The sequence below is a fragment of the Rhipicephalus sanguineus genome, chromosome 10, assembly GCF_013339695.2.
Source record: "Rhipicephalus sanguineus isolate Rsan-2018 chromosome 10, BIME_Rsan_1.4, whole genome shotgun sequence".
In the NCBI taxonomy this organism is placed as follows: domain Eukaryota; kingdom Metazoa; phylum Arthropoda; class Arachnida; order Ixodida; family Ixodidae; genus Rhipicephalus; species Rhipicephalus sanguineus.
The window spans coordinates 35,110,861-35,137,241 of NC_051185.1; the positions used below are offsets into that span (position 1 = coordinate 35,110,861).

The window sequence follows — 26,381 nt, forward strand, 5'->3', positions numbered from 1 at the left end:
CTCATGCATAATTATTCATCATCACCAGCAACAGCATCAACAAAGTGGGCGGATGCGCAGGAGCGCGTGACGCCTTACGGATGCGTAGTGGGTACTTCACGAATTGGCAAAAGGAAGACTTATGGCATAGTGGGCAATTCGCAACTGTACTTGCAGTAGGCATTCTAAGGATAGTTGGAAAGGACCTATGTTACGTGCAGAGACGTTACCTTTCTTGCGGCATGGCTGAGGTGCCCACTGAGAAGCGAATACTGGCTAGCTATTGAGAAGGCTACGCGAACGGGGCTGGATTATGCCATCGCGGCCTACTGTTGAAGGCGAAGCTCAAGAGCCCTCCAAATTTTTTCCTCTTGCTCCTGCGATAGAACAGGTTGTGCAACAAGGTGATAAACTAGAGAAATTGCTTAGCCAAAATCTACAGTCATCGATTTGTTATTCGCGACCTTATCTCGCTTATATCTCGCATGTGCCTGGCGGCGTTGTCAACTATAGTATAGCCTGTAGACCCAACCGTTATCTAAATGAGAAATATCACTGCTGTTATGGCCTGCAAAGAAGACACAGTGTGATGATGCTCGATCGTGTACTGCACAAGTTCATTCGTTCATTTCAGGATACCTATTCGCCATCGCTACAGAGACAGGACGATGACAGTCATGTCCTGTGACACTGGCTCGCACCCATCCTGGAGGACTGGCCGAGAAACAAATAACTTTTGAAATATGGGAACATGTTAATTGTGCGGCTGTTCCGAAATTTCAGAATAATCAGTAATAGTTAGTAATAGTAATTTACCAAGTTCGTGTCAAACCCACCCTGATTCATTTTAATATTTTTCGACAGCGGGGTAGACATCCTTGTGACAGAGGCCTAGTGAGGAGGTTTGCAAGGACAGAATATTTGAAGTAGTGGGATGCAATTCAATTCGATTAAATGCTGCTTTGAGATTGTCTTCATCGAAAACAATTTCATAATAAAAACAGTGTTCTATTGATTGGTCCGTATTACAAAATGAACACAGAGGGGAAGGAGCCACACAAGCTATATGCATATAAAAATTTAATTTGAGGACGCGGCAGGTCATTGCATTCTATCCCCTGTATTTTTATTTTTTTGTTGGCCTGACTTAAAACAGGTCGCCTAACATCAAGGCTATTTCACTGTTCCATACAACGTATCGTAAAACCCACGCCCTCAATGCGCAACAAAAGCCTAATGGGAAAAAAGGGGCCCGTTATGAAAGTGAATGCGTAACAGAATATCGACGTCAAAATGGGAAATTTATGCAGTCAGTTGCCAGGAAATCTATTGCAACACAGCCGTATCGCTCGAAGTATCATACTAAATATACAGAGAAAGAAGCCTGCGATCGCGCTTTTCGTCTGCAACGCTTTTGAGACAGACGTAAGAGATCCTTTTCTGCAAAATGTGGTTGGGAAAGTAACGGAAACTCCGGCGAACACTACAAAACAACAACAAAAACCAAAACAACAGCAACAACGACAGATGGCGTACCATGTTTTCGAGCTCCCGCACACGCATTGAACCGCCTCTATACCACACAGGAGAAAGTCATTTTGATCACACTGTTAGCGTTTTTTACTCTACATAGATGGAGTATTCGAAACCCACGCATCCGTGTTTTTCTTTTCTTTTCTTTTCGCAAAAGAGGCATCCAATTCTTGAGTAGGCAGTATCGAAGCAGAAAGATCTTTTAAGAACAACATTTTTTTTTTTCAAGTATGTAAGGGTTCGTTGTTATTCAGATGTATATCGTGAGAGGCTGAAAAAATGAACCCGGAGAAATCCAAGACAATGCGTTCGATAAAAGCAGGAAGGCATAATACCGGCAACCTGTAGGAATAGCCAGAACTGAAAGAAATACGTTCCAAGAACGGCAAACAAACGTCGCTGAATGCATGAGAAATGAGAAGCCCACCTCGAACGTCTTTCAGTGATACGATAGTAAACAACAGCGAGGAGAAAAAACTTGAAATAGATCGTTCGCTGAGGGTTTTCGTAGGCGGCGGGGAAAGCGTCCCGGAAGCGAGTTTTGAAGATGGGCGACTACGCTTGCCGAGAGTAAACATGGCAGGAACGACGCAGAAAGCAACGGCGTAAAACAGTCAATATAAACACTGAGCAGACGACGCGGTGAAGAGGGGAGAACAGACGATCGAAGCGTATCCTTGAGCATATATATTGATTGTTTCCGTATCCACGCTAGCATAGATGAGAGAAGACAGGCTGCATCAATTTCTAGATCGTGTGTTCTTTACGTAAGGGCGAATTTTGTACTCGGCTTCCAAACCATTCGTGGGTGGATGGCTTTCTTTTTGTGACCGAGATAATTAGGGCAATACTTTTGCAGACATCATCATCATCATCATCATCAGCCTGTCTACGCCCACTGCAGGGCAAAGGCCTCTCCCATGTTCCGCCAATCAACCCGGTCCTGTGCTTTCTGCTGCCACGTAATACCTGCAAACTTCTTAATCTCATCTACCCACCTAATTTTCTGTCTCCCCCTCACGCGTTTGCCATCTCTTGGAATCCAGTCAGTTACCCTTAATGACCACCGGTTATCCTGCCGACGTGCTACGTGCCCGGCCCATATCCATTTCTTCTTCTTGATTTCAACTATGATGTCATTAACCCCCGTTTGTTCCCTGACCCACTCTGCTCTCTTCCTGTCTCTTAAGGTTACACCTATCATTTTCCTTTCCATCGCTCGCTGCGTCGTCCTCAATTTAGGTTGAACCCTCTTTGTAAGTCTCCAGGTTTCTGCTCCGTAGGTAAGTACCGGTAAGATGCAGCTGTTATATACCTTCCTCTTGAGGGATAGTGGTAGATTACCATTCATGATTTGATAATGCTTGCCGAATGAGCCCCAACCCATCCTTATTCTTCTAGTTATTTCACTCTCATGGTTCGGCTCCGCGGTTACTACCTGTCCTAAGTAGACGTACTCCTTTACAACTTCCAGTGTCTCGCCACCTATCGCAAAGCGCTGTTCTCTACCAAGATTGTTCCACATTACTTTAGTTTTATGCATATTAATTTTCAGACCTACTCTTCTACTTTCCGTATCCAGTTCAGTAATCATGAGCTGCAATTCGTCTCCCGCGTTACTCATCAATGCAATGTCATCAGCGAATCGTAGGTTACTGAGATACTCTCCATTAACTCTTATCCCTAGCTCTTCCCAATCTAGGGCCCTGAAAACCTCCTGTAAACACGCGGTGAATAACATTGGAGAGATCGTGTCTCCCTGCCGTACGCCCTTCTTTATTGGGATTCTGTCGCTTTCTTTATGGAGGACTATAGTGGCTGTGGATCCGCTGTAGATTTCTTCCATTATGTTTATATAGGCTTCGTCGATGCCTTGATTCCGCAGTGCCTGCATGACTGCTGATGTCTCCACCGAATCAAATGCCTTCTCGTAATCTATGAAGGCTATGTATAGGGGTTGGTTGTATTCCGCGCATTTCTCTATCACCTGATTGATAGTATGAATATGGTCTATTGTTGAGAATCCTGTACGAAATCCTGCCTGGTCCCTTGGTTGATTGAACTCTAATGTCGTATTAATTCTGTTAGCAATTACTTTTATAAATAGCTTGTAGACAACCGACAGTAAGCTTATGGGCCTGTAATTTTTCAGGTCTTTGACGTCCCCTTTCTTATGGATCAAGATGATGTTGGCATTCTTCCAAGATTCTGGTATCCTCCCCGTCGAGAGGCACTTCGTATACAGGGTGGCCAGTTTCTCTAACATAATCTCTCCACCGTCTTTCAACAGGTCTGATGTTACCTGATCCTCACCAGCTGCTTTGCCTCTTTGCATTCCCTTTAGGGCTTTCTTTACTTCTCCTGTCAATACTGGTGGGATGTCAGATTCCTCTGCGCTATTACTCCTTCTTACGTTATCATCCTGAATGGCTCGGCTGCTGTACAGATCTCTGTAGAACTCTTCCGCTACCTCAACTATTCTATCCATATTGTTTGTGACCTTGCCTTCCTTATCCCTTAATGCATACATCTGATTTTTGCCTATGCACAGTTTTGTCTTCATAGCTTTGAGGCTTCTTCCGTTCTTTAGAGCATGCTCAATTCTCTCCATATTATACTTTCTTATGTCGGCTACTTTACGCCTATTGATTAACTTCGAAAGCTCCGCCAGCTCTATTTTGTCTGTTGCATTTGAGGCTTTCATAGCTTGACGTTTCTTAATGAGGTTTTTCGTCTCTTGGGATAGCTTACCAGTGTCCTGTCTAACGACTGTACCCCCGACTTCCACTGCACACTCCTTGATGATACTAGTCAGATTATCATTCATTGCGTCAACGCTAAGGTCGGTTTCCTCGGTTAAAGCCGCGTACCTATTCTGAAGTGAAACTCTGAATTCCTCAACTTTCCCTCTCAGAGCTAGTTCATTAATCGGCTTCCTGCGTATCAGTTTCTGCCGTTCCTTCCTCACGTCAAGTTAAATTCTAGATCTTACCATTCTATGGTCACTGCATCGGATCTTGTTAACTACTTCCACATCCTGTACAATGCCCGGGTGGCCGCACATTATGAAGTCTATTTCATTTTTAGTTTCGCCATTAGGACTCCTCCACGTCCACTTACGAGTAGCCCGTTTTCTGTAGAAGGTATTCAAGATGCGTAAATTATTGCGTTCTGCAAACTCTACTAGTAACTCCCCTCTGGCGTTTCTAAAGCCGATGCCATATTCCCCAACTGCATGATCTCCAGCCTGCTTCTTGCCTACCTTTGCATTAAAGTCGCCCATCAGTACAGTATACTGTGTCTTTACCTTACTCATTGCTGATTCTACGTCTTCGTAGAAGCGTTCAACCATTTGATCATCATGGCTGGATGTAGGCGCGTAGGCCTGTACCACCTTCATCTTGTACCTCTTATTAAACTTAATTACGATACATATCACCCTCTCATTAATGCTATAGTATTCCTCTATATTGCCAGCTATATCTTTATGAATAAGGAACCCCACTCCTAGTTCTCTTCTGTCAGCTAAGCCACGATAGCATAGGACGTGTCCGTTCTTCAGTACTGTATAAGCCTCCTGTGGCCTCCTAACCTCACTGAGCCCTATTACATCCCATTTAACACCCTCCAATTCCTCGAATAGTACAGCTAGACTCGCCTCACTAGATAAAGTTCTAGCGTTATACGTAGCCAAATTCAGATTCCAATGGCGGCCTGTCCGTACCCAGAGATTCTTAGCACCCTCTGCTGCGTCGCAGGTCTGACCGCCGCCTTGGTCAGTTGCTTCGCAGCCGCTGGGGACTGAGGGCCGAGGGTTAATTGGTGTATTCATGTGGGAGGTAGTGGCCAAGTACTACACCAGGGTGGCCAATCCTGCTCTGGTGAGGGAGTGCATTGCTGGCTGTGGTCGCCAGTGAGGCTGCACCCCAGGCCTTTTTACACAATTCCATCATCACGCGGATTTTTTTTTTTTAATCCGGTTGGGAATTGTCCGGCACCGGGATTCGAACCACGGACCTCTTGCATGCAGACATATATTTCAATAATTTCCGTATACACGCTAGCAAACATCGTAGAAGACAGGCTGCATCAACTTCTAGTTCGTGTATTTTTTACATATGATGAAATTTTGTACTCAGCTCCCAAACCATTCGTGGGTGAATGGCTTTCTTTTTGTGACCGAGATAATTAGGGCAATACTTTTGCAGACATATATTTGGATAATTTCCGTATCCACTCTAGCAAACATCGTTGAAGACAGCCGGCATCAACTTCTAGTTCATTTATTCTTTATGTAAGGTGAAAGTGTGTACTCAACTCCCAAATCATTCGTGATTGAATAGCTTTCTCTTCGTGAGCGAAATAATGGGGGGGGGGGGGCAGTAGTTTCGCAGAGACATATAAAAAGCTGATGTCTAGGTTCGGGAAGCATACGCCTTGCTAATTCAAGCTGGATAACACGTTGTGTGAAGGTAGGAAAAAGAACCAGTAGAGATTGTACATTGGAAATCAGGAATATATCTCCAAATTAATTTATGCCCCCTTAATGTTACGCATAGCGATATGTAAAGCTCATGTAGACTCAGAAAGCATGCTTTTCGCTAATTGAAGCTTGAAAGCGCGTTTTATGAAGCTGGGAAAAAGAGACCAATAGAGATCGTACACTGGCAATCATGATTATATTAACCACCAAATTATTTTACACCCGCTTCATGACGAACGGCTCCTCCAGGGAAATACCACAGGGCTTTTGTGAACAAAGTACATCTTTTGTGTGCAAGCTGAGATTGAGCATCAAAGGCGATCTGAAGCGCTCCTATAGAATGATCGGGATGCATTGAAACGTGAAGGACATGAGACAAATTGGATGCTACGTCTGAGTCACGCAGAAAGCATTCAGTCCCTAACAAACAAAATCAAAATCCATATTGCGAGTATCTCTTTCTATATGTAAGTAAAAGTAGCCAGTTATGATTGAGATCGATACGGAGTGCACTTGCAGGTGAGTGCTTCCTTATATAAGCTGACTCGTCTTGTATCTGTAGCAGTGATCCCCTAATCAGCAGCGAACTGATCACTAAGCGAACTAGACGGATACGTAGAGAAAAGAAGTGCACAAGATAAAATTATTATGAAAGGCTGCCATAGCGCTAATGTATACTTTGCAATAAGTACTTTTATTTATTGCGGAAGCACTAAAGCTCAATCTGGGCAAGTTTGCACATTATCAAGAAAGAATTGAGCCAGCGAACTGGGCTCATGCGCAGACACAAGAGGGCCACAGCACATGTATCTCCCATGTGCACTTCGTGTTTATGCGTTTAGTTTGCCTTATCACTAACCTTGTCCTTCTTACAAGTTCATCTTGCATTGTTCCTTTAGCGCTTGAGCACGACCTTCTCCGTCCACACTGTATCCTTGTTGGCAGGCCCGTAGCCAAGGGTGGGAGGGTGGGGGGGCTACGGGCCTGGCTTCCCCCCCCCCCCCCGAAATTTTGCTGAAGTAGGTGTTTTTACCAAAAATAAATAATGAAAATAGGTTTTTTTTCTCGAATAGCCAAGGTTTTCAGCAAATGCCCCCCCCCCCCCCCCCCCGAAAACAATTCCTGGCTACGAGCCTGCTCGTTGGCCATGCGCTTCCACAAGTGCGAGTGTCCAGGAAACTGGCGGGCGTTACATCATCAAACCTGGAATAACCTCACTGCGTCATCATATACGTGGCATTTACAACGCGACCTTCCTTCTCGCAGATCCCCAGAACACCCGGGCCGTCGTGTTGAACGAAACCAGCGTTCGCATCTGTTGGCAGCGACCTCTGTACGGCAACGTGTCCGGCTACGTGGTCAAGTACAGGGCAGCGTTGGAGAACGTCACCTCGTACGTCAACGTCACGACAGGAGCCGTCGACAAGTGCGTTCCGGTGCACGGACTCCGGCCCTGGACCGACTATGAGTACCGCGTGTACGCCTGGAACGGTAAAGAAGAGGGCATCGGCAGCCCTGTCGACAGATTCGTCACCCGCATCGACTGTAAGTAACATAACCATTTATATCCATTGAATTATGTGATGTCCTTCAGATATTAAGATGTACCAGCTAACGTAATCCAAGGTGCTACTTGCCTTAGTAGAATTTTTTTTTTCTGATCAGCCAAGTCACTGATGGACATTGATAGTATTGGTGGCCAAATTAAAAAAATCCGTGAGGCTTTGCAGGGAAAATAAAAATTCGACAATTTTACAATAATAATACGAAAAACTGGAATAGAAGTTATGTTTATTTTCTGCACGCATTTCAGAAGGATGCAAGCAAAAAAAAAAGAAACTCTTTCAATGCGACTTTTTGTCCTGAACAACCTTAGCCATCTCGCAAATGTCTACATCAAGGTTGGTCACGGACAGACGCAAAATGTCGTGGATTCATTCCTTAGTCGGGAGATATTGATCGGTTAGATAGGGGGAGGGAGAGGGGGGGGAGAGCACTGATGTCGTGCCAGGGGCCGCATAATACCGCATTTACTAGAACGTAACACGAGCTTTTTCGAGATTTTTGCTACCTAAAGTCGGCCCTTCTTTACAATTGAATACCGAAATGACTATATTTCCTTGCTGGACGCAATGAAAGGTCACCCCTCGCGTTACACTCGTGGTCGCGTTACAATCGAATAGATACGGTACTACCCTGCGGGCCGCAGGTTGCCGACCCCTGGCCTAGAGGCATTGCTTCTTTCACTATATACATATCGTGCAACACATATTGTGTGTACATATTGTATTGTGTAACATTATTTACACCGCAGACTGCGTCATGAACGTCTGCAAGCACGGCGCCTGCGAGGCCACGGATGCATTGCCCGGCTACCGTTGCCTGTGCGACCCGGGCTTCTATGGAGATGCCTGCGAGCACTTCGACCCGTGCTCCGAGAACCCCTGCAAGACGTTCGGCACCTGCGTCAACACCAGCCACGGCGAGTACCGCTGCGACTGCTTCACAGGTTTCTCCGGTCGCAACTGCTCCGACTTCAATCCGTGCCTGCTGAAGCCTTCCGCTTGCCTCCACGGTGGGGTGTGCCAGTCGAACGCGTCGCACATGTTCACTTGCCACTGCGTGGACGGCTACTACGGCAAGACGTGCCACCAGTTCGATCCTTGCTTCTCGTCTCCCTGCTTACACGGCGCCCGCTGCCTGAACGAGTCGGATGTGAAGTTCAGCTGCCAGTGCATTCCGGGATATGCGGGTGAGTAAGCACCGTGTGCGAGATCCGTATTTTTTCCCCTTTTTTTGTAATCGCGAAGGTGTATGGGGCTAAGTTCTGGTGGATCGCGTCCGTAGACAAATGACGCGTAGACCAACTATTTTCGGCGCCTTTCGCCCCCTCACCACCGCCGATGCATCTTTCAGAAGTGTCGCCAAACTCGGCGGCGGCACTTCGCACCAATCGCCGTGCCCCTTTGCCTCATGACGTAGAGGTCGCACTTGCACTGTTATCACCAGTTGTGCTTCAGAACCTCTATGGGATGGACGCGTGTAGTTCGCTCGGTGGAAGAACCGCGCGAATTGAAGGAGCACCAGCGCGCTCAGAAGCGCGAATGGGCGCGAAAGCGACGTGAAAGTGCTGCTGCCGAGCGTGCAGCCGCTGGCTTTCATCTTCGCACTAGTGGATGGGCTCTGGAGTTTTAAATAAATGAAGATTTCCCTCTGTGTTGTCACCTGACACTACATCTCCTAATAGCGTACTATTGGAAAAGACAATGTGAAATCGCCTGGTGGAAAAACGAAGGAAAGTGAAAAATACACTCTAAACGTGGTAACCGATAAATTTGATTTTGTGCACCTATAAAATAAGAGTTACATTAGCTTGGAGTGCATAAACTCTAAACTTGGTAACCCTTACTATCGGTGCACAGAATCGCATTTATCGGTTACCACGTTTAGAGTAACATAAAAGGGAGGGATCCGTGTCTCCTGAACTTCCGTGTTAAGCAGATAAATACAGCTCGTTTGTGGAAATGTGTACATTCTGTTGTGTGCCCCTCGCTCTCTACCGATCTTCAGGAGAGCTGTGTGAGGAGAATATCAACGAGTGCCTCTCAAGCCCATGCAAGAACCGCGGCGAATGCGAGGATGGGATAAACAGCTTTACCTGCCACTGTCCTCCTGGCTACGCTGGTCCGTTGTGCGAGCTTAGAGGTGAGTTGTGTCACGTTGAATACTTGCCCTAATATTGTGCTCGTTGTTAAAACTATTTTCACCGAATTAAAGGCAACAAAGAGTGGAAGGCCTGCCGCAACACATCGCATTTCACTGCGAACATTTTGAAGACATTTGTTTTGCACATTGTCGTTGATCGAATGCATCACAGCTTTTTCATTATCATACCAAGCGCACTGATGTGCGGCTATCCTGAAAGAAAAAAAATAAATGTGAGGGCTGTTCTGACGAAGGTTAAGTTGCTCATAAATAGTTCAATCGATAGTTGAGTAGTAAACATTTAATAATGACATTTTTTATTGTTCTGTTTGAGGGAACTTCGACTACAGACTCGGTTAGCCGCATTTTCAACCGTATTCTCTACAGGGAAGTTGCCCTTGTTGGCTTGTACCAGTAGTAGGATAACTCGATCCCATCCGTGAATTTGAGAGGGGCTTTTAATTACACTGACTTAGGCCTTAAGAACCCTGCCAACACTCTAGAGTCGCCGTTTTTTCCTGTCGAGCTTGCCGACGCTACTTTTTTCTTGGGTCCGCCGGTGCTGCCAGTGCGAACAACACCCTACAAAAGTCAGTAGCGAGGTCTAGTGGTGGTGTTGTAGATTTTCCTTCACATACGATATAATGCCTGCTCAGATTCATTAAAGGGTCATGTATTGCTTTTTAAAGCTTAATGAAGTGCAACATTGTTTATCTGTAATCGCGCAACATTACTGGACTCTTTTCGCACTGTAGGATTGCATTCATGTCCGTAAGTTTTTCTTTTCATTGCTACGCCTTCAGCAACCCCCCATCGGAATAGAGTTAAAAAAAAGAAGCTGCGGTGATCGAATGAGTACATGCCTTTCGTGCCTGACAGGGTCTATGACACTTCGCTGTCTCATTTCCCACTTTATCTCAGCACTACTTCACCTCATTTTACATCGTCCTTTTTTTACTTTTTATTTTTTTAGACACGTGCCCGGACGAAGTGCAGCAAACGGACAAGGGCCCCTTCCACTGGCAGCCCACAGCTCACGGCTCGGTGGCGAAGGTCGAGTGTCCCTACGGAGCCTACAACCCGGCTAGCGAGTACAAGTACGCGCGAAGGAAGTGCCGCCTTTTGGCGGACGGGCAGACCAGCTGGATGAAGGTCTCGGCTCAGCACTGCCGATACAAGGCAAGTAATGGGATTTCTCCCCGCAGCCATTTTTAAACCTTTTATTAAGGCGGCCAGTGGAGCGTCAACGTCGGAGTTGAAACAATTTGGGAAGCGTTTCATATTTTTCAAAAAAACGTGGAGTTTGATGAAATTAAATTTATGGCCCCGGTATGACTGATACTGAGTGCTATACAGGACGGAACAGACACGCTCTGCAAATAAAAAAAAAGAAAAGAAAATACACACTGATGGTTCTGTATTGGTGGTCTTCGCGGATAACCGGAACATTGCTAGATAACCGGACGCAACAACTTTATCTGACAATACCAGGAGTGTTGTTAGCTTAACGAAACCCGTTTTCGTCGAAAAATAACGCTGTTCTCATACCTTAATTGTCATCGCACATTATCTTTTTATACTGCTATATACTTTCAGTATAGGCCCATATTTTAGGTTAGATAGCCGGGAAAGAAAATTGCTTTGACGAAAGCTGTTCGTATTAAAAAATATAAACGACAGCCTGCTGTACATCCAGTAGCGCTACGCTTAAGCCGTGATCGTAAAGCCCCGTGAAATAATGATGAGCACTGCGGGTTACGTACCCTGCGTGCTTTATAAGTCAGACGGTAAGGGGTGGCGTTGTTGTGCAGGACGCGCATGGGATTAATTCTGACTACCAAATTTTTTTTTTACATTTTAAGTGCGTCTAAATATTAGCGCATGAGGGCTTCCGCATTAACCTTTCGTCCTCTCTCGCGTGCCCTCGGGGATACAGCCCTAAGACGACAGATAGGACGCAGACCCCAAAAACTAATGCGAGCTTTAAATTTCGTATAAGCCGGAAAGACGAGCTGGCTAATGGAAATGCCCTTGCCCTCCAGTCATAGCTCATACTCCTTCTGTTCAGCACTCGTGAACTATCTTTCTGTTACTCTCTCTTAGGTGTGTGTGTGGGCGTGTGTGTTTGCGAGGACGCGAGCGCTATAAATAAAATGAAGAACTCGGCTTTCCATTAAATATTAACACGCCATTTTGTAAGCCAACAAGAGAGACACACGAAACAGCATTTTACTCGCAGAATCACGTGGGTCCTTAACCCCACAAATCCTGACGTACTGCTCTCTCTCTCTGCGCCTTTAGTTTTACGTCTCGAAAATGCGATGTAGGCTTTGGAAACATTACTAAATTGTCTTTTGTAGCGTTTGTGTTACGGTATGATGCGTTTTGTTATTAGTGAATAGCTCTACGCACTAATAACAAACCGATTATTTCAGTAAGAAGAATGAATTATTCATTCAGTACATTCTCGGCAAGAACTCACCACGGCTACATACAAACGCAGACAAGCTTGATGAAATTTTAGGAAAGATGAAGGCTAGATACTTCTGGTCACATGTTTCGCGTTGTTCCTCGTGTTTCATGACAGCTGTGTTTAAAGTGCGGGAAAGTGCCCCGTGACTTGTGTGATCACCTTCTGTAAAGAACTGTAAGATCAACTGTTCTGTAGAGCGCGACCGTTTCCTGTTTGTGAACATTGTTGTTGGCGCTTGGACATTGTTTATGACATGGGAAAATTGCTTGTGAGAATGAACATTTCTCGTGCGTGAATTTTGCGTGACCGTATTGTTGTTGATAACTTCATGACGCAAATTCAGGACGCAAAGAGAATAGGAGTAGCCGGAGCCATATCTACGCACCAACTTCTCCTTAAACACATTTAATATAAAGAAAGGCTGTTCATACTTTTCGGACTCTTACAGCAGTTCAAAACATGCAAAGAAAGCTGAGTTCGCTTCATTGTAATCCCATTTTTGTCCATTTTTGCGTTTTTTATGTAAAATATAAGAGATGTTGGCGCTAAAATAAGGCGCCCGCTACCCCTTAGCTCTTACAGGGGTTGGGCATAGAACATACAGGGTCCGAAAATTACGTATAAAATCGTGTTCTACAAGTAACACCAGAACATAACAAAGCAGCAGCACATCTTTGTTTGACAAAGACGCAACTTGAATAACACCCTGACGTTCCAATATGGCGTCTCGACAACACTAAGAAAAAGTTCTCCTTATGCTATATTGCGTTACACTGCGATGCACTAAAATACAGTTTTAAGAATGTCAAGTCACGCGTTTGTTTTTAATTGAAGCCGCCTGTATTTCGTTTGTCTCCTGCGCAGAGCTTCCAGGCGGCTGAGAATATCACTTCCGAGCTGGAATTTCTGACGCACGACCCTAGGAGCATCCGACCGGATCAGCTACAGGGCTTCGCTGAAAAGATCGAGCCTGTCGTCGACTACGCAGTCAAGGACATTAAGGTGATGCATATTTTATTTAACGCTGTCGTATCCGACCATTGGGGTTCTTGAGATTCGTTTAAAATAGGCCCGCTTGTCGAATCTTTATTCATCATTCATGCTACTTGAAGTACAGTGTCGCTAAGGCATAACTACGAGAAGCTAATAAACATTACGCTTCTCATTCGTCTCGTACGCTTCAATCGCAGTGTTGTGAATGGCTCGCCACAACGGTTTCCAGTAAAAGAAAAAAGGAATAAAGACCTTCTTTTTTTTAAATTTGCACCTTCAAAAAATACGAGCTCAACTAACGGCAGTGGATAAAATTCGTGCGTTTCAAACACTCTGGCAAGCACATACAGAGCTAATTTATGACGTTTAACAAAGTAAAATTCGAACTTCAGAAATCAATGACTGCCAACTCTACAAACGCCACGCTTTTTGACTTTCAGATTGCTCAAGCCATGATTCACGTGATCAGCAATTTCCTCGCCCTGAACGACAGCGTCATCAAGGAGGGAGATGCTGATGGGATTGCTGTCGAAAAGTAAGCCCGCAGCTTTTCGTTTCGTACACTACAAATATAGGCTCTTGGAGGGATGTGTATATATATATATATATATATATATATATATATATATATGTATGTAATACCTTGAGATACCTACATACCTTGAGAGCAGTGGAACAGCGCCGGCGAAATCAACAGACCAGGCGAGGAGAAGGACACGTAACACAAGGTGCACTAACACTTTGTCTTGCGGTGCGTCATACATAGGCCAAACATGAAGATGCCTAAATGATAGATTAAAAGAGCACAAATACAACACAACGAAAGTGGTATCGGGGCATCTAGGTATCCATTGCAGAGACTGCGGCTGCGCACCTCGATTTGTAGGCACTGAGGTCATGTACAAGTCAGCTGACAGGTTAACAAGGGAGGTTGTTGAAGCCCTAGAGATTAAAAAGCTCGGGGAATCTTGTGACAGCATGCCTTCTGTTTTGCATTCAGAGAAGGATGTCAGATTCCTTTCAGGAACCGTTTTGCACGCGCAGTAGGAGTGACCACGTGATACACTGTCATATCTTTTGTAACCTTCTTTCTTCTGTTTATTCATGTGAAGGCAGTATTTATTCTGTGCAGACACTGAATCAACTTACAGTTGTTAGTGCGCTTTGTGTTACGTGTCCTTCTCCTCGTCTGGTCTGTTGTTTTCGCTGGCGCTGTTCTACTGCGATTATGAACCAACTAGCCCAAAAGTACATCTTGACCTTGAGAGAGATACTAAGGTGACCAGAAATAGAAGACCCGCCGAGAACCTTGTTGAACAGTCGCTTAGCTGACAGCGAACACAACATTGTCAGAAAGTTGGTAACAGCGACGCCCTTTATATAACCACTGGTGTCAACCAGTGGTTAAATTCTTTCTTTTTTTGTTGTTGCAGTCAGACAGTCCGCCAAAGCCACGCGTCATACATAAGTGTCGATGCCGTTTCAAGCTATTGATGTTCTTTTCTATTAGATGCCGCCTTGGTTGCGCAGTGGTTACGGTGATCGACTGCTGACTCGAAGGTCGCGTGTTCGATCCCTGCCGCGGTAGTGACATTTCGATGCAGGCTAAATGCTAGAGGCTCATTAATGCTCGTTAAAGAACACCTGATGGTCCAAGTTTCCGGAACCCTCCACTACGGCGTGCCTCGTAATCGTATCATAGTTTTGGCATGCAAAACGCCAGAAATTATTATTATTGTTTTTTTACTAGAGGTATCCGGGGATGTTCTTGTTATTTCCGCGTCGTAGAGCTGAGTGTCAATGTCGTAGCGCCAGCGTATGTGAACTTGTGGTCGCACCGCAGGCTGATCTCAGTGGTGGAGAGGTTCACGTCCGAGGTGGTTCTCGACTCGGGAGCTCTCATCATCGAGAATGAGAACCTGGTCGTCAAGGCGGTCGCGTGGTCGCCTAAGCTTCTCTCTCAGGGCCGGGACTTCCTCACCTTCTCACTGCGCTCCAATGGAGACCACTACCTGCACGAGGACTTCTCGGGGGACGCCGAGGAACAGGACGGCGGCGACGTGAGTACTTACGGACTTGGAGAGTTCTGGGCGTCTATCTTAGATTCGTCATACTGGTTAAGACCTGCTGCTGGGATAGTTGGTTAGCCATGATAGCTTTTGACAGCACACATAAGAAACAACGACTATACAAAACATAAGAATAAAAAAAAGAAAAATCCCATGGTCCTTAGGCATTCGCCTAAGACGACTCCAAGGCGACGGCCATGTTCTTTTTCTTTCTTCTTCTTCTTCTTCTTCTTCTTCTTCTTCTTCTTCTTCATTGTAAGCTCAATCGATTGTCATATAACGTCCACTGCGATGATGATAATTCTAGTCAGCCACTGTCAGTGCAGGTTTTCGGGACGGACTGGCAGTTTGTGTTGTGTCGGTGAACAAGTACTAGTATCGATAGCAGGTTCTACTATTCTGTCGTACGAGTAAACGTAAAATTTAACTCGAGCTGTACACGCAACTGTATCTGTCGTTTTGATTTTTACAAGTACGGCAGATCATAACCTCGTTTTGATATAGCGCAGCTCAGTTTGAGCCTGAAGGAAACCAGCGCACCAAGTTTTTACGCACGGCGTGTGCAGAACGGTAGGGATCTGCGAATGGTAAATCTTAGGTTCGAAGGGAATTCGAAGCGAATAATGGTTTGGTCGCATAATTTTGAATAGAATAGTCCGCATAGTATATATCACGTATTATAAAGAACAATGAGCGTATTTGTCATGACCCAACTAACCTGGACAATTTTATTTATTTGGAACAAGGCATGCGCGAAATTCATTCATTTTGGTGGTGTCAAGTTAAGTGAAAACAACTTTGACTAGTAGCAGGACTTGAATGTGAGTAGGATGCAAGTGATAACCGGTAAAAAATGTTAAGTCTTAAAATTCACTTTACCTAGAGCGTATAAGCCCATATAACAAGGTTTTATACTTTAAAAATATGATTAATATATTGTGAGGCTAACATGATTATAAATTAAGAGCGCAAGAAAACGACGAACGAACACACGGAGACAAGCGAGCTCTCTCTGTGTATTCGTCCGTCGTTTTCTTCTGCTGGTATTTTACGGTCATGAAAACCAACTTGCCCTATTTACCGCCATTTTGAAAGTAATGTGGTCATTGAATCTTGAAGTAGAGCTTCGCCGCAAGACGCATTTTTTTATACAGGTGTTTTCCTGGCATAGCATTCCTGCGCTGTAGTGAAATCACCTCTACTGGTGTTTACACGCAGTCTAATATACGCTTATTCGTTCATTTCGAATACTTCGAATTTTCGAATAATTTAGTTAGCGTCGAAGCGAATTCGAATACTGTAATATTTTTTTCGAATATTCCAAGTGCTCGAATATTCGCACACGCCTACAGAACGGCGCATAACACAGCGAGCGAATGTAGGAAAAAAGACACAGAGTTAAAAAGAAGCGATGAGTTTCAACTTTTGTTCTACTCTGTTCATTAATTCCCTGTTTGCGCGCTGTGTTATACGTCGTCATGAACAAAAACCAACCTCGTCCAAGCTTCTACTTTTGTGTGCAGAACATTGTGATCACCATTCCGTTCGAGGCACTGTCGATGGCGATCAACAGCTCTCGACTCGCTGCTGGAGAACCCTACCGGCCCGTGCACGAAGTGGAGAAAGGGCCACGGATATCGTTCGTATCCTATCGAAACGACAAGTTTTTCCGACCGGCTCGGCCAAACGACAAGTCCCTGGTCAGCGCAGGTAAGCCGGCTGGTTGGCACTCATGAACGAGGTCGATGAAATTACGGCAATTGTTTGCTTTTGATCAGACCGTTGTGACAGTTCACTTTCCATGTCATTCCTAGGGCATCATACGTAAGAGGCTCCCGATAGGTCTGAAACCATCGCCGTTACGCCCTCTGATTAGCGTATCACTAGTTTCCTCGGGAAAAGAAACAGAGAGAAAAAAAAACTCACAAGGTCTCAACTCCATACGCCTAAGGCCACTCGAAGGTGAAAGACAGCTTCTTCTTTTTCTTGTCGGTCGATGTATTGATCCTCCCCCGTCCCCCTCCGAAAGCTTTCTGCACATAGCGTGGTTTTTCACTGCATTCAGGATCGGAGGCATTGCAATCTTTCTGCATCTCAACTGGTTTCGCGCTGCCTTCGTGACCGGTCCACCTTTGAGCAAGCGACGATTGCGTAGCGACGTCATGGTGACGTTACAAATTTTGTCGATCTGTGATGTCATGATGACATCATCACATGATCATTTCTTTTTTTTTTTGCATCACACCTGTTGACGCCGACAATTAATTTTCGCGTTTGATGAGGCATCTAAGGCTTTCGCATTGGCATTCGCAGTGGCATTCGCACGTTGGTGTTTGTGTGCCTTTGTGTATTCCTTGGGCTAACTTCGTGTTCCATTGCACTTGCCGAAGCGGATCTCGGAAGCCACGTAGAAAGAAGCGTGTGGTTGACAGCTTCTCCACCAGGTGCCGCAACCATCCCAGCTGCTCACAGAAAAGCGTTTGCTCTTTCAATGAACTCATTCAAATAATTTTCAATTATTATACTGACACTTTATTGGAGCTTACCTGATGTGAACTTATACTCCGAGATTTTGTATATCCAATATAACTTCTAATTGAACCAGAACGATCATTTCGTACTATCGATTTCGAACCATTGATTTCGTAAATATTGTGGGGACATGGCTTTATGTTCGAATCTGGATGTTCCGGCAGAGTACTTTCAGAACTGACCGTATCTTTATTTTGTGCGTTCAGGGCAAGTGGTCCTGTCTGCGAAGATTGGTGACAGCAAAATCGAAAACCTCACGGATCGATTGGTATATTCCTACCCCACCTACAGTGCTGCAAGCTACAGCTGTGCTTTCTGGGATGGACATCGTGAGTATACGACTCGCTTATCAATATTATTTTCTTGTTCTACACTACTTTAAAGCTGACGTTGGCTAAGTTACGTAGTGCACGCTACTATTCATCGCCCGGTGATTAAAATACAAAGCGTACGAAGTTCCTGCAAAACACTTGAGACAGTTTAAACGAAGTACAACATTAGTGGAAGATGGATGCTTATAGGGATGAGAAATGGCTCAACGTGGATTGACGCTGGGGTCAGTATTCTACAAGAGTACGTGCCTTCGTGAGGGTAGCCGACAGTAACCAGGAAAAAAAAAACAAAAAAGTTAGCTTCATGCCCTAAGTACCGTCGGACAGCAAAGGTGTATGTGCGCGAGTGCATGTGATTGCCCAGCGGAATCACGTGGTTTTGTAAATCCGCTGCTGGATTGGAAATGTACGCGCTCATCGTACACATTTTGATCTTCATAACCATCTTCATATTTAGCATCATCGACATTTCGTTTTGTTTATTTCTTTATTCACTCCCCTCACTGGTCACGTACACTGCGTGACGCCTACTACTTCCTCTACAACTACTACTTTTACTACTACTACTACTACTACTACTACTACTACTACTACTACTACTACTACTACTACTACTACTACTACTACTGCTACTACTACTACTGCTACTACTACTACTACTACTACTGCTACTACTACTACTACTACTACTACTACTACTACTACTACTACTACTACTACTACTACTATTATTACTACTACTAATACTGCTACTACTACTACTACTACTACTCCTTCTGCTACTACTACTACTACTACTCCTTCTACTACTACTACTACTACTACTACTACTACTACTACTACTACTACTACTACTACTATTACTGCTACTACTACGACGATGACGGCACAGGGTCGACTAAGACAGCTTTGCTCTGAAAGGGAGCTGGTGTACGCGAGGCAAAATGATGGTTGAGTACTTAGTGGCTTTTCGCATTTTTTTGTACGCCGACTCTAGAAACAGGTTCGCTTTGCTCACTTTCGTACTCTAGTTCATTCTTGTCTTTTTCTCCATATCATGCTCTACTTTCTGTTCAATTGCTTCAATGATGTGCTCTCGTTTCAGGAAAGGAGTGGTCCACTGCCGGCATTACGACCAATAGGTCGGGAAACGTAACTGTGTGCAGCTCAAGTCACATGACTGCATTCTCCCTGCTGCTGGTACGTCCGGCAAGCCTATTGTTCCAGCGTGATGTGACCTTGTGTTACCTTGCGTTATTTTGCCTATGAAAGAAAACTATGAAATAAAGGCATGAGTAAGAAGTAGGAGAAAGCAGAAAAGGCGGGCGCCTCTGACAATATCGTCTACGGGGGCTGCAAGTATGGGAATGGTAGCACAACAAGGTACTAACGTGGTACCGACAAAATAGTTAACAACGTGGTAGCAACGTCGTAACTGTCAAAATGCAATTTGTGAGCAGTACATTTCTCGACGTCAATAGTGCTTGTGAATCCGCGAAATCCACCGGAATTGTAAGTATTGTAGTTAAGCATGGTACCAACACGGTACCGGCGTGGTTTAAACACCGTAATAGCGAACGTTACACCAATAGGTAATTGTGGACAGCAGTGTATATTTCAATATAAATTTTGTTATTTTCGCTCCAAACTGTTTGTGAGTATGGACAACGTAAACTTCGAAAACATCGGTTACTACCAAATTTAAGATGTTAAAGCGCAGTAAATTACGTCTCAGGAACGTTTCAAACCACACGTGGGATGAATAGAGAAGTTTATATTTCTCAGCGTAGCTCACTGACTATAATTCTTGCTCAGTAGACACTATGCAAACGCATCGTACTAATAAGATTACGTGACGATTTCTTCTTAAGCAGTATCAGAGCAAGTTATAGTGCTCAGATAAATATGCGTCTTTACTTTATGTGCATTATAGTACCCTCAGCCCCCCATGCTCACACACACACGCGCGCGCGCGCACGCACACGCATGCGCATGTAGTAGTAAAACCGAAAAACTTACACCCAAAAATTCAACGAAGAAACAGTCAATAGTCTCTGACCCTACACACCATCTCAATTTGTGTCACAGAAAGCGACGAGTACGTTCTGTTCTGCTACGTGTTCACGGAAAGTGTCGAAGAAATTTGTGCCGAATAATAAGCGCCACACTAATTCTGCCTGTGACGAGGTTTATATATCTACTTCGAATGTCACCCTGACGTCGCTGTTGCCGGTGAAGTGGGAGTTAGGGCCATGGAAAAGTTATTCTTGATAATGTGGCAGTTTCCACTCGGAGAAAATGTCTCTCCCTCGAGACCAGACACATCAGAGACAGAGCAACCGTCAAAGTGTCCTATCTTTTCTTTTTTTCTTTTTTTTTGCGATCACGGAATAAAGATACCTTACATCCTTCGTCATTATGCACATACTTTAATAAGGATACTTTATATCCTTGGTTATTATGCACCCAACAAAGAGTAGTGCAATGTCGAAACAAAAGTTGAAATTAGGGAAATTTGGCTAATCTTAACGAATGTATTTCAAAAGGATGCGAGAAGTGAAGAAGCTCACACACAGTACTAGCTGTGTCCTTTATATGTCCTCGCTGTGTCCTCCTTCATTTTGTCCCGTTTTGTTTTCTAGCTGTTACGGTTATGCACTATTCGTCGCCAGAGTGAGAGTATGTGTGGGAGCACAGGGATCTCTGTAGTCTCCTGAGGGGGCCCACCACTCAGAGATGTAACATTAAGTCAAGCGCTCACCTTCCCTAGGGGCTCTAGCTGTCGACAGGTTAGGCTGTAGGCCTAACCATTACGTCAAGGAGATAAAGCGTCGTTAATGACGCGGCAGTCGACCTGATTTCTTCCGAGTGATAATTGCAGAAGAGAGTGACGTGTCCTTTTAGCGTCAGTTATCGTAAGCCCCGTGTGAGAAGCAGGGCCTTTTGCGCGAGTCGGGACGTTTCAATCGTTGGCTTCTGTGAAGAAAAAAACACCAAATAGGCACCGAAGACTTTCGTTGACAGACGTCCCTTTTAGAAGCAGCGATAATGTGTGAAGATGGCAATAAATAGAAAAAAAGAGCATCTGCACACTTCTGCGAGTTTCAAGGATCTGTACTCCTGAGACTACATTAGATGAATGAGGCAGCGTTTTCTCAAGCACGCCTTAACGACGCACGTAGCCTTGTCGTACTGCGCTAAAGTTCTTACCTGCTGTGAACTGGCGAAGCACAGCTACAGACACGCACACACATGCACACACACTCACGCGCGCGCGTGCGCACTCACACACTCACTCTTTCTCTCTTTGCATGGTGCACAGACTTCGCACAATTTTCTCAGTGAAAACACCTCGTCTTAGCCTGTTGTTGGGTGCATCTGGCGGCCTAACTGCATATTGCGGCATGCAGGGTCACGGGTTCTATTACCACTTCACTTGACTCTCCTCTTATTCTTCTTATTTCTCTATTCTTATTTTTCTTCGTTTATGTCAACGTAAAAGTGAGGACGACAGTCACAGAGCTGAGAGCGACAGCGTAGTAGAAAGAATTGACACGGGAAATTAAGTTTTGAGTTTGTAATTGCTGTTGCAACTTCTGAAAAGGCCTTAGCACGTTTCCTCTTAACGGTGTCAAATATATTCGCCAGGCTGCGGTTCAAAGAAGCCCAAATTTCATTGTTATCCATGACGTCAGAACCTGGATATCTTTTACTCAGGCGTTGACACAAACGATTCGATCTGCAGGATCCTTTGCCAGGGATGGCCATGGCACCGCACCACTACCGCGTTCTCTCGCTCATATCCTACGTCGGCTGCATCATGTCCGTCGTCGGCTTGTTCTTCACCATAGTGACTTACGCTATTTTCAGGTAAGCTACTTGCACCCGAAAATCGCGGGATCGCATCTCGGCTGTGACGCCCGCATTTTCATTGTAGGCGAAAATGCTACAGACCCATGTGCTTCGATTTAAGTGCAAGTTAAAGAACCCCAGGTGGTTGAAATTTCCGGACCACTCCACTACGACGCCCCTCATAATCATGTCGTGGATTTGGGACGTTAAACTTCGACAATTACTCTGCGGGTAAGCTACTTGGGCGGCATGTTTCACAAGCATCTTTAATGATTTTTCTTAAGATGAGCATAAGATGCGAAAGCATCTTATGCTCGGGGAAGTGTCCGTTCTCCGGCGTCCGCACTCATACTGCGCATGCGCCAACCCTCCCCCCTCTCTTCGCGTGAGTGCGAGGAGGTGGGAGGAGGTGGCGCGGAGGAGGTGGCGTGAGCGCTGCCTCTGCTTCGTTTCTCCTCTCCCGTTTCTCTCTCTCCGCCCGCAGCTGTGCGCTCGTATATAATGCGGCGCGCGCTCGCTCCCGTTGCACTCTCCTTCGCAACGGCGCTATGGACGGTCGCGAAGCTGAACGTAAACGGCAACGCCGGCAAGCGAATCTCGAATCTGCGAGGCTGCGAAAGCGCGCGTTCGCTGTGCTTCCGTCATTCTCTCTCTGTGCAACGGTGTGCGAAACGCCATGAACAACGTCAACGTCGGCGCTAGTTGCAGCGGCAGCGCCACCGCCGCGGAGCAGAGGAAGGCTCGGGAAGCCGAACGTAAATGACAGGTTCGGCAAGCGGTAATTCAAACGCCTCGACAGCCACTGTCTCAATAATCACATAAGACAAACGGAAACTCGATGCGCACCCTCCGCGATGCTTTCATAATCCCACTATGGTTGCCCGTAAAGGGAGATGATGCGTATTTTTTCATTTTCTGTGCATGCCTGTATTACCCATCGCATCTGCATTTTTGGTATATATTCAACAAGTGCTGCAGTCATAGTTTAGCTTATTGCAGTTTTAACAGGAAAACTGTTTAAGCCGGCTGTAAAAACTTTGGTGTGTACAAAAAACTATCATCGTCATGAACGGGTATGTGCCACAGAAATTAGGCAAATCCCAATACTGAGCGCTGGTCCAATAATAATGAAGTAGTCGACACTGCACTCAGCCGCGCGTCTCCGAATGTCGTTGCGTCACTGGCGACTGCGCATGCGCTCCTCATCCTCCGTCCCGTAGGAAATCCTGTGCACGGGTGGTGGCGCGCCAGAATTACCCATGAGGAGGCCGAGGAAGGTTCGCACTGCCGTTGAAGAAGCCGCTTACAGAGAATCGTGGCGGGCTGACAACCGACATTATGAGCGTCGACGATGAGCGGATCCGGCGCGGTTAGCCCAAGAAGTGGCTGCAAAACGACGGCGGCGAGCCGAAGACCCTGAGTACATACAAGGAGAGAATTCTAGGAAACGGAAAAGGCAACGGCTGCTGCGAGAAGACCCCGAAGCACGGTGTGCTCCGAATCAATGGAAGCCATGCGCTGACGACGACGTGCCCGTAGATCTATGGGAGGTGCGAACGCTCGGTTTCAGCGCGAGTTTCTGTCTCTGGAGTTTGGTAATCCATGTCGTGTCTGTGACTGTCTGTGGTTTAACTCGAAACTTTCTTCGCAACCTAGAAACAACGTAGTATGGCCTAGCTAAAGCCTAACGACAACCTAGAAGCAACCAGATTAGACTTCAGAATCGTCCAGCTTTGCTTTTCGAAGCCTTTCATGACTTAATGCTAGCTTCGCCCTTTTTATTGTTTCTTTGAAACTACATGGCGTTGCGCATGTTTCGCTCAACCAAGCCTCGTGTAAGCTTAAATAATGTGTACTGCAAAGTGTATACGCTTCAGTCGGGGGAGCGAAAGCACGCTTTGTCGAGACTGTGTCGCGAGAATACAGACTGCGCAGCGCCTTCTCCAGTGCGTTTTCGGGGGGCACAACCACACATGCCACAGCACATATTGCAATACGATGAACTCTAGCTGGAAAGTTGTGTAGCGAATGTGATTGCTGCCAACGTTTTTCCTGTAAGATATCGTTATTCCTAAAAAAAGCCAGTCCTTCTGAAACTACGAAATCACGGTTACAAATTGATTTTTCATTGAATAGCGCTTGCAGACAGATCAGATAGTTTGGTTCCCAGTCTTTCATCACTTAATTAATCAATAACAGCGATAATTTCTCGACCTTTGCCTTTGGCAGGTGCCTGAACAAGGATCGCTCGGGCAAGATCCTTCTCAACCTATGCTCCGCCATGTTGCTACTGAACCTGTCATTCCTTCTGGGTTCGCTACATGAGCGGTTCCCGAGGCTCGAGCTATGCATGGGTGCGGCCGTGGCCACGCATTACTTCCTGATCGCCTGTCTCGCCTGGATGGGTGTAGAGGCGGCCAACATGCATCAGATGTTGGTGCACGTGTTCGCCACGTCCGAGACGTGTTTCATGCTCAAGCGTGTCCTCATAGCATGGGGTAATTATAGCCTTTCGGTTACACTTTTATAATCTGCATAGCACCTAGTAACTAAGCGAAGATCGCGAAGCTTATAAAAGCTTTGTGCTACAAATCAAATAATATTGATGCACTACACAAATTTGTAGTGATAGCAAAACAGGTCTATAATTAAGTCGCGGGGGCAATAATTTTGACTTGTCCACGTTTTTGCTTCAGGCATTCCAGCTGCGATTGTTGGAACGTGCCTTTTCATAGACCTGGAGCCGTACAGGAGTCAAGATGACTAGTAAGTAGACTTGCGTCGACGGTGTCTTCAATTATAAAAATTTAGAAAGATTGTTTGCCATGCACAACAACAGCGTACTAGGTTTTTTAAATATTGCTGAGCTTCAAGCTTTCCATCAGAGCATGTAAACTTGCGATATTTCAACTAATACTGTGGTGGCTGCTAAAACATGAAAGCCAGCAAGTCAACATTTACTGTTTTTGCTTGCATTTCGCATGAAGCTACTCTAATTACAGCGAAGCTGTATCGTACATTGTCGAATCACTTGCTGATATTAAAGAAGGTTGCCTCTTGTGCGCCTGTTGTTCATCAAGAGAAGAGGTATAACTAACATGAGAAAATAACGAAACATGTAAGCACGCAATTAAGAACGAGGGAGGAATCTCAATTGCATATATCGCATTTTAGTCTAGATACATTTCACTTTGAGTTTATGCATAGCGTATCACGAACATTGATGAAGTAACCGTCAGAATTTCTGATGCTTTTTACTGTCTTCCCATTCTCTTCAGCTGCGTGTTATCATCGAGAAACCCGTGGATCTACTACGTCGCATTCCTCGGCATCTCTTCCTGCATCCTCTTCGTCAACTTGATCGTCTTCATCATGGTCACAAGAGTGCTCTTCAAACCGCGAATGACAGGAGCCGCCACCTCGAAGTCCACCAACCAAAACTCGACATCCGCTTCCAGTTCCGGTGCTACCAACAACCCTCTACCGATCACCGCGGCCCAAGTTCGCGGCGCCTTCACTGTCATGACTCTGCTCGGCATCACGTGGATCTTCGGCATCTTCGCCGTGGGCGAAGCCCGGACCGTGTTCCAGTACGTCTTCTGCGTGTGCAACTCGATGCAGGGCTTCCTCATCTTCGTCGTGAGGGTGCTCCAGTATCCGGAGGCCCGCGCAGCCTGGTCTCAGCTCGCCACCACGGGGACCTTCAAGAAGCACCGCGGAGTGCCCGCGGGCTCCTGGAGCGCAAACTCGAATCCCAGCAAGCGCAACGGCCACTCCTCCATGGTGCGGGTCACGTCCACCAGCACGGATAGCACGAGCACCGTGGTGTTCAACAGCAATATGTGGAACAAGGCGGAGAACGGTGGGCCCGCCACTTCCAAGACCGACAGGCTACCGCGCTTCTCTAGCGTCGGAAGCCTGCTCAAGAACTGCAACGTGCAGAGGGACGACAAGCTGACCAACGCTGGGACACTGTCCAGGAAACAGAAGTCCAAGGTGATAGCACAAATTTATGCTAAGGCGACAGTAAGTACCTACGGGATCGCGCAATTAGCAGTTGGGTAAGAGGAGAAGTATTGTACTGGAGCCAATGCTTCTTTAAGAAGGCTTAAGGCCCTCACAAATGCAAGCCGCGTCGCTGAAGCGTTAACTCAAAGCTTACAGTTTCCGTATTACAATAATGCTGTAAAAGGCTAGGCGACGCCGAAATTCTTTCATCCTGTGAAAGCATAAGTCCTAGGGCGTAAGTGCCGTAAGAACTGGGCAAGTCCCACTATTCTCCACTGGTCTATTAAAACTATAAAAGAGCAGGTGCGAATGCGGAGCGAGTGCTAATACTGCGACAAAGCCAAGTCAAACGTGCATGTTTCCTCATAAAAAAACAAATACCTTAATGAACCGTCCGAATTGACCCAGTGATAAGCATCGGG

The 26,381-nt window shown here is 45.7% G+C and overlaps 1 protein-coding gene across 2 annotated transcripts in view; it reads left to right on the top strand.

Annotated features, from left to right (window-relative positions):
* The window catches only part of LOC119371643 (uncharacterized), a 204,357-nt gene that overhangs the window by 175,708 nt on the left and 2,268 nt on the right, over nucleotides 1–26,381 (top strand). For both annotated transcript variants that reach the window (XM_049419928.1, XM_037642090.2), the window contains 14 exons: nucleotides 7,262–7,540; nucleotides 8,310–8,747; nucleotides 9,566–9,700; nucleotides 10,674–10,879; nucleotides 13,038–13,175; nucleotides 13,607–13,701; nucleotides 15,010–15,226; nucleotides 16,759–16,945; nucleotides 17,974–18,096; nucleotides 19,205–19,299; nucleotides 21,845–21,969; nucleotides 24,181–24,449; nucleotides 24,648–24,717; nucleotides 25,230–25,947. In XM_049419928.1, coding sequence (XP_049275885.1) covers nucleotides 7,262–7,540; nucleotides 8,310–8,747; nucleotides 9,566–9,700; nucleotides 10,674–10,879; nucleotides 13,038–13,175; nucleotides 13,607–13,701; nucleotides 15,010–15,226; nucleotides 16,759–16,945; nucleotides 17,974–18,096; nucleotides 19,205–19,299; nucleotides 21,845–21,969; nucleotides 24,181–24,449; nucleotides 24,648–24,717; nucleotides 25,230–25,947 — 3,095 coding nt within the window. The remainder of the gene's footprint in view (nucleotides 1–7,261; nucleotides 7,541–8,309; nucleotides 8,748–9,565; nucleotides 9,701–10,673; nucleotides 10,880–13,037; nucleotides 13,176–13,606; nucleotides 13,702–15,009; nucleotides 15,227–16,758; nucleotides 16,946–17,973; nucleotides 18,097–19,204; nucleotides 19,300–21,844; nucleotides 21,970–24,180; nucleotides 24,450–24,647; nucleotides 24,718–25,229; nucleotides 25,948–26,381) is intronic.